The sequence below is a fragment of the Lutjanus erythropterus genome, chromosome 2 (assembly GCF_056507025.1).
Source record: "Lutjanus erythropterus isolate fLutEry1 chromosome 2, fLutEry1.hap2, whole genome shotgun sequence".
Taxonomy (NCBI): Eukaryota; Metazoa; Chordata; class Actinopteri; order Lutjaniformes; family Lutjanidae; genus Lutjanus; species Lutjanus erythropterus.
This window is the reverse complement of record NC_139318.1, coordinates 25,652,478-25,661,524: the sequence shown is the minus strand read 5'-3', so window position 1 is coordinate 25,661,524 and position 9,047 is coordinate 25,652,478. Positions and strand designations below refer to the sequence as shown.

The window sequence follows — 9,047 nt, the reverse complement described above, 5'->3', positions numbered from 1 at the left end:
AGTGCAACTCAGGCAGCTGAAACTGTCTTTTGAACTCAAACAGACAAGGACAGCATTAGTGTGTACATATTTCTTTAAAAGGGCAAACTCTTCTTTTTCTCTCTCTGCTCATGTGACAAAAACACACACACCCACACGTAAACATCACACTGCCATCCACCAACCCACATGCCTACACGTACACACAGACTTTGCTGCCAAAAAATCACAGATTAAGTTAACAGGAATCATCATGACAGGAAGAAAAAAAACAGACACTTATCAGGAATTCAACTGCTTATTTGAGATTTACTGTTAACAATGTGGGTCCTGCAAGTCACAAGTCTCACGAGTCACAAGTTTGCACTCAAGTCTCAAGTCAAGTCCCAAGACTGATAAGTCCCAAGTCTTGAGTTTCGAGTCCTAAAAAGTAAAAATGTAACAGTGAGTTTCCAGCCTTGTTGATTTACAAATTATTTGGTTGTTAGCTAAATGTTAGTTGAGCACTAACTCACTAAATTTTGTTATTATTTGCCTCAACTTAACATTCTTTGTGCATCTTCAAATTTAAAAGTTGGAAGTCACTGCAACTTGTTTTACATTAGACCACAGACCTTCTTCATGTCAGCCATATTGATATGAAGTAATAGGAGGGGAAAATGATGGGTGTCACAATATGCAACTAAGGTCTGAAACCCAAAAACATTTGACTTGCCTCTCAAAGGATTAGTTTAGCATTTATAAATTTATATTGACAACCTCGATACTACCTGTAAATCTCAGTGTTCATTCGTTTTTTGTTGTCTTCCTGTGAGAGATGTTCCAACTGAATCTCTGGAGGTGAAATACTTTGATATTTACAACTATTCGATCAAATCACCAGCTAAAATCATCATTTAACCTAACAAAGTAAAACCAGGCCTTCTATAGCTTAGTTTGTTCAACTTCTACAGTTTGTCTGGACAAATTAGCGACTGTAACTGTCAGGATCCCACAGTTTTCCCATTCATCCTGATGATGCCTCATATCTGTATCAACTTTTACCTTCTTAAATGCTCAGTTTTTCAACAAAATTATCTTTTGCATCATTTTTTCAGTTCAGTAACGTAATATTAGTACTTCATGGTTCTGTCCTGTGATTTGACTGGATGCTGCTGAGATGGAAGCATCAACTTGCTGGGACTGGATATGGTTAATGTTAGTCAATTCAGGAAATAAAGAGAAATTAATTGATTCATGGCACCCTTTTAAATAACATACTTTTACATCTTGGGGGCTTGGGGGAAAGTATCAAGAATTTTTAAGTCAAAAGGCTCAAGTCCAGGTGAAGTCAAGAGTCAATGGTGTTGTCCAAGTCATGAAATTTGTGACTCAAGTCCAAGTCATGTGACTCAAGTCCACACCTCTGAAAGCTTTTCATGCAAACAGCCAGTCTTGGTTTGAAAACGTAAAGAGATACACAGAGACAATTTGGCTTTGTATGTTCAGAGCGCACCGTTAATGAAACACATACATGACTAATATTGTATGGTGTCAAGCAAAAATGAATTTATTATTTCTGTCTTCAAGTATGTACAGCTTTTGTGAAAGAGTACCGATTGGACGAGGTCAGGAAATGGCGGGAAAACAGGTGGTACAGCAGGCAAAAGCAATCATACACCTAGCTTTCATTGCAAGCGTTAAAGAGGTCAAAGACAGGAGTTACTGTGTAAAGCACAAAGTAAATAGCTGCATAGGAAATGATCTCAAGAAAAGAAAATCTATATCATGGTAGAATCTTTTAAGACAAATATTTAAAATATTGTCACATTGTGCAAACATGGAAAGATTTTAAAGGGGCACTCCACCGATTTTACACATAAAGTTCAGTTTACTCATCACAAGGAGCACTACCTCGCCTGTTAAGACTGTTATAATTAATGTATAATGTCTTCTGTGGCTCTGCAAAGAGCTTAAATATATATATCATTGTGGGAAATGTAGGTCCCAGTTTTTCTGGAGCTTGACCAATACTTGGCCTCTGCTATATACTTTTGAGCATTCCTTTTAAAATCTGCCACATGTGCTTCACCAGCAGTGTGGAAGTGCAATATTAATCGTTGGATTACCCTTTTAACCGTAATGAGCATGTTAGAATTGAAGCCGTTACGAGTTAAGAAACAGGCCACGAAGAGACTGATATAGCTGTTTCAGTAACTTCAGTCTGCAGTCAGTGCAAACTGCACTAAGATGTTTGTCTATAATAGCTCTCTCAGTTTTGAACATCTGTCTCCTCACACCCACCCGTCTACAGCTTTGTTTTTGCAGAATACATAAAACATTAGCCGTGTTTCCATCCAAAACTATCACAAATTTCAAGTAAATCCACTAAAGAAAATGTGAATGAATGTTTCCATCCACTACCATTATGCAATTATTTGGAGTTTGTTCATCAAAATCAGCAGTAGATGGTGCCAATGTTTCACTCAGAAAACCATTGTATTGCAGAACGAGAGGGCACAAGAAGACATTGTAATTGAGCCTCCTCAAGTCCCGCCCCATTTCGCTCAGTGCCCCAGTGACAGTTGAGCAAGCTTGGTACATCAGTCAGCTTTGTCCTTCCCTGCTTTGTGTTAGGGTCGTCTACATTGACAAGTAAACACAATTTTGAAGATGATTGAATGACGTTTCTGGAGAAGCTTTAAAAGTGACATACCACGTTTTAACTTAGCTAATATTAGCAAAATACTAGCTAACAAACCAGCTAGCTAATCTACATCTGTCATTAGGTAACAAGTTGGCTTGAGTTTTGTTAACATTATCTAGCTAGTTAGCTAGTGTTTTGCTAACATTAGCTAACTTAAGATGTGACCCTATATATTGCTTTTACAGGAACAGGAGAAAGTCGACTTAAGTACCAAGTTTGCTGAATTGTATTTCGCTGTCAGAACTGTCTTCATTTCCCATTAGGGGAATTAACTCAACGACTTCAAGCAAGAGTACAAACTTTTTTTTGCAAAATTTTGAATTTTCCTCCCCAGATGTTGCTGTTTATGTCAATCTTTTCTAATGCACATAAAAATATGTTAATGGAAGCACGGCTATTGATGCATTCAACAAACTATTCCTCAGAGAGAATTGTAGAAGTTACAAAAGAGGAGAAGTATTGAAAGTTAAGGTGTTGTTTTTGAGTCCGCACTATTGATATAACTGAAACCGTGTTAGACGGTTAGACCTTTGATTTAAGCCATAATACACACAATTAGCTGCATGACGATCTAGTGAAGCCAGCATCTAATAAACATAATTTAGAAAAACCTACGCATTGTACAAATACTGTGTCAAACAGTTGTGGCTTCTCAATAATTCACATTCTGCCTGTGCCTCTAACATCATCATATCATCAACATTTATCAAACAACAAACCAACCACACAGTAATCTCTTTAAAAACCACAAAGGCAACAATATGTAAAGCTACAGATTGCATTAGTAGAGGTATGATTATGATTATGATTTTGACTCGTACGTCGAGTCCTTCAGCCCTCCTGGTCGTACGTATGGTATTCTGAACTATATCCTCCTGTGACCCACCACGTCAACCTGTGCACATTCAGAATATCAGTGTATTCATGCAGGCGGTGGTGCAGGTGGCAGAGCAATCCCACAAGAAAACTTCAGTGAACAAGATTTCTTCTTACAATCTGTGATATTTTATGAACTGCAACATGACCAGATTATTGTTTAGTTGTGTTTTTGTTGCTAAATTAAATATGTTTTAATCCACATTCATTATTCAAATCACATAATTTACCTTTAAAGGTGAAAGCATATATAGAATATCTAGTGTTTGCTTTGAACCTAAATGCTTTTCTTCATAAAATTGAAACTGCAATTCAAGGCACTCTCACAGGTGTTTTTTCCACCTGAAGATAAAGTTCAAGTTCATTCAAATCTCTTAAGGATATTTCAAGCGCTTGTGCTGGAAGCATTTCATCGATGATGAATGAAACCTATCCTTGGACTGAGAGAGAGCAGAGTAAAGCAACCGGTCCTAGTGACCAGGATGTCAAGTCTTCACAGTGACGGCATGATGGTGGCTAATAAGGTGTTGCATTAAGACACATATCTGCAGCACCAACCTATGGATCATCTAATGTTAACTGTACAAACACAGGAGCTATGTACAGACTAACAAGAATTCATATATACACACGGCAGCTTATATATATATAGGGGTGATATGAGCAACACAAACATGAAATATTTATAGAAACACAGCATGAATGAACAGTGCATTATGTACATTCAATGGGTGGTAAGGTACATACATAAGCAATGACAAAAATCTGCACTTTTGAGCCTGGTTGGGCTAATTATACATCTTTTAATGTACTACTACCATTACACTGCACTCGAGGATTATGTACTGCAAAATGGACATGAGGTATGTTGATGCAAATGAAACAAATAACACGAAACTCAAGAAGAATGGAGACGAGTATGTACATATGGTTAAATTCATGCTGGTTAAATATATACAGTATATGCACATAAGATTGACTAGACCTATCATGAGTTTTCTTTTTGGTAACAGAATTGGAAGACACAATGCTACTCAGATTAGAGAGTCCTAGCTTTGGGGTCCGGCGGCTGATATGATGGAGCTGTGATGGGGCTGGGGGTGTCCTGGGCTGAGGGCACAGCAGGAAAGGCAAAGACTCCTGTGGTAAAGGGGAAGAGGAACCCAGGCCACTGGCTAACAGAGAGAGGGGAGGAGGACAAGGCCCTGAAGGGAGCGTGTGGCTGATAAGTGGGATGGGGCCCTGTGGAGGGGGTGCTCATCATTGTTGACCCGGGGCTGTCAGGCCACGATATGGGAAGACCACAGGCCTCTGGACCTGGGGCTGTCCATGATGATACCTAGAAAGGTTATATAACAGGCAGATTATAAACTCCACAACAATCATTAACTGCATTTATACAACACAATAAATAAACAGGGGAAATATACAAGATATATGTACTCTGTGGTGTGGAACTGCTGCCAGATAGCCTGTAGCACACTCAAAAATACTTTTTTTTATTTTTTTTATTGTTTGTTGCCATTTATTTATAATTTATTTGGATCTCCATTAGCTGTTATAAGGCAACAGCCACTCCTCCTGAGGTCCATGCAGTATTGTGCACTTTGCACAAGTTAAGTTCACCCTTAAAAAGAGCTAGCTCATAGTTCAGTTCACAGACCCACAGATGAACTAGCTCATGTTTGTTTCTTCCATTTTTTTTCATTGGTTTTAGTTATTTTAGCTAGAGCCTCCTCTTACAAGGGACCCTGGAGCGTCTATATAATGACATCTTACTAAATGGTGTGCAATATTCATGTTTTTGTAATGAATATTGAATGGCCATTTGAATATGTTCAGATATTAAATAAAATTAACAACAATTTCAGAATGTTTTACACTACAGCAGACAGCAAAGTTAGAACACCAACATACTATTGAAATTTTCAGCTGGCATGTCGAAATTTTGACTTTCAAGTTCAAACTGAACACACCATGATGCATGAGAACTGCAGGGAGATGAAGACGGAGGAGACAAGCTGATATGATGTGGATCTATCTGTCCTTTTCTTATTGTATCACAAACTCCATTCTGCAGTGTAGTCTATACACTTCATGCTTTTTATTAGCTGATAACGTGAGCGCAGTTGAACGCCGCCCACGTTCATTGATTGCAAATTGATCCGCACTGTTCACCAAAAATATGAGCATGCTCGATGAATGCTGCACTTTTAGTGCAAACATAGAACATAATGTATATGCATGCTTTCGTTTACATGGATCATTGTTGCCCTTGTGTGTTTGTGTCTTTATCTGTGTTTGTGGTTTATGTCTGTAAAGTGGATGAACTGTAGGTATTAGGGGTGTAACAATTTCAATATTACATCAAAAATCTATCAAAATGAGCTTTCAATTTCAATAATCGAGATCAATGCCACCCCTCCTTACTTGAGGTGTCTGGCACACGTTGGAAAAATACATTTCAAGAACGACACAGTGTACCTCACCACCCATAATATCACTCTTGATAACATTGTCTGACTGTCATTTTACAGGAGGACTGGAAAATATAAATGGCAGTGGTCAAGGCATAAAACCAATACCAATACAATCTCCAACTGGGAATGCAACTTCTGACAGAAAAAAACAGCAAAAAACTGTATTTCTGCTGGCAGCTGTCATCTGACAGGGTATATGATATGATATGAATGTAATTTAAGACAGGTGTGTAATCTTAATTCATTCTATTTTTTAAAATTTGCAATCTGGCTTAATTCTAGGCAAATAAAAGGGTTTTTGTTTTCTCCTGATTTGAAGGCTTTGCAAGCCCACAAACCTCCACTTCAGATCGCATTATTTAAGCACTGTGGGTGTATGCAGTAGGTGATTTGTTAATTTTTAACAGGGGGACGGACGCAGTTTGTTTCATTTAGCTGCAACTAGCAAACCAACCGATGAAAAACCCTTTTGGTTCTGTATTTTTAAATATCACACTTTGGCACCACAGACAGCACCACAGATTTATCAATAAACAACACAGTTAGGCTACTGATATTTCAGAGCCATGGTCGGGGCCATAGATTCTAACTCACACAAACTTCAGTCAGATAAAAGATCAATGAGCCGATTAGACTTACATATTCAACTAAGCTATCCCTCTGTTCCCTTGAATTGCCTACTGGGTATGTGTAAGACTTCCACTCATTTTGTTTCTTATGATCACAGGGTTAATTTAACACAAACTAATAATAACCACCATGACAGTCACAACCGAAGCACTCACCTGTTGTCCGTGTGTTCGAGGCACAACCTGATTCCAGAACTGCTGCCCACTGATGCTCAGAGAGTTGGTGCGCGGCCTTTGGGTGACAATAAGAACCTCCTGGGCCCAGTCGTCCATCAGCCGCTGCAAGTCTTCAGGCAGGTTGTTTTCATTAGATGTGCCAGTGTATGTGCCTCTCTTGTTGTTGCTGTTATTGGCCTGAGCCTGGGCCAGTCCCATCACAGGCTGATGAGAGGGAGGTGTGGCGCTAGCAGGCGGCTGCTGTGATGGATTGACAATCCCTGGCCCGGCTCCAGACCCTGAGAGGACACACATAACGTGAGACCATGACTAGAGTTATATAATAATGACATGATTTTGAATAAATTCATTTTTAGTGAGATTCTACGTACTGCTGCCACGCTCTTTCCCAAGACACAGTCGTTTCAGTGTTGACCCTGTAAGACAAAAAAGACTTAATACAAATAATCATTCCTATTAGCTGGTAATAATGTTCAATAACAAGATGCAGTGCAAAAAATCTGCTGAATACAGCCACAAAACAAAGAAACAAACTAAAAACAAACATAATGAAACATCAGTTCCCTGAAACAAGACATTGTTTACTTATTAGCAAAATCATGCAAGCAGTCCATGTCCAAGTGCAGTGTTAGAGTGTTAGTGTTAGAGAGACAGAGAAAAGACAGAGGAGAAAGAGAAGTTAGGAGAAGATGAGAGATTAGAAGTATTATAGCAGACTGGAGTGCATGTGGCATGCAGAAGCCCACTGCCTATTAATGCAGGATGGATAAATTACAAAAACCACAAGGTGGATAAATAGCATGAAAATCAGTAGGAGACACTTGAAATGTAAGATAATGGTTGTTACTATTAAAATTAACCTTGATTATTCAAACCTTAAACTTCTGAAACAATGCCATTTTGTTCCAATAAACAAGAAGAAGTAAAAATGGTTAAATAACATACTGAGCCAAATTTGTGGTCTTTCTTTGTTTAGAGAAAAATGTAGAAACAGAAAATAGAAATAGAAAAAAAACCCATTTGAATCAAATTTCACAGGGGTTTGAATAAGCAATATATTTCTGTGTGAGCAAAAATACAAGCTAAAGTGATGAGGATGAGGACAAAGCAAAAGAAAACCCTACAGCGCTGCAGAAAGGTTTGGAAAAGAGAAAAAAACAATACCAGTGAGCTGAAAGTGGAGAAATACAAAATATGGAAAACAAAAAAGTGAAGCTATGCCGGAAGAGAGGAGATACAAACAGATAGACAAAGACACAGGCCCACTGAGAAATCTAGCTCGTGGCTTGCTACTCGATTTATAGGTCACTCTCTCAGATGTTTGAGGGTAATTAGACCAGCCTGTAGAGGAGTATAATCAAAGAGGAAAGAAGGGTAAGAAGAGCACACGTTGAAATATCCAACCTTATTTATCAAAATACCACAAACAGTGTTAGCTATTAAATGGATAGTTTAGATTAGTTGAAGTGGGGTTTTATAAGGTACTTGTCAATAGTGTATTACCTGGGCTTATAAAGGTATTATGGTATATCAAGGTATTAAAGGGATAGTTCACCCAAAAATGAAATTCAGTCATTATCTTCTCACCCTCATGTTGACTGAAGGTTGAGTCTAGTTTTTCAGTTCACAAAATACTCCAGCATACAGCATTGCAGAATAACCCAAACCGTTTCAGTGAATAGTGACTGGTTTTTAAATGTAAAAAAAAAATAAAATAACTCGTCTGGTGTAATCCAAGTCTCCTCAAGCCCCAACATGCCAAGTTGACTGGAAAAATGTTATTCACACCATGTTATTAGCATGAATTATCACTGCAGATCCTTGGCTTGGAGCCATGTTCATGTGCTCCTGCACACTGTCTGAACTGGGTGTGTGAGGTGTGACTGTGTGAAAACAGCATGTCCGGACTTTGTATGAGGTGATGTACTGTAGTCTGCAGTATGTGCCACCAGAGGTCAGTCTGTCTCTTGGTGGACAAGGTGGCGCAGCTGAGCCAAGAAACATGGCGTCTGGGGGATAAAATTGCAAGACTAATTAGTAAGAAAGAGACATGCCTTTGTCCCTGTTTGGGAGTATTTTGGAGTCTAGATGATAAGGGAAAACCAGAAACCACTGCAGACCACTGACTGGTCAGTGTAGTGTAGTGTTTGCAACAAGTGGCAGAGAGTGACAGGGAATGAGCGCCAAATTGAGAAAAGGGTAAGCAGTGAAGTTGTCCAT

At 38.7% G+C, this 9,047-nt stretch overlaps 1 protein-coding gene across 1 annotated transcript in view; it reads right to left on the bottom strand.

Annotated features, from left to right (window-relative positions):
- Positions 1-4,199: 4,199 nt before the first annotated feature.
- Positions 4,200-9,047, bottom strand: part of wnk2 (WNK lysine deficient protein kinase 2) — a 41,005-nt gene continuing 36,157 nt past the window's right edge. Inside the window, exons 27-30 of the mRNA XM_084734812.1 lie at positions 8,070-8,168; positions 7,199-7,243; positions 6,807-7,105; positions 4,200-4,880 (exon numbers count right to left, since the gene is read on the bottom strand). Of these exons, the coding sequence (XP_084590938.1) occupies positions 4,581-4,880; positions 6,807-7,105; positions 7,199-7,243; positions 8,070-8,168 (743 nt within the window). The 3' untranslated portion in view covers positions 4,200-4,580. The remainder of the gene's footprint in view (positions 4,881-6,806; positions 7,106-7,198; positions 7,244-8,069; positions 8,169-9,047) is intronic.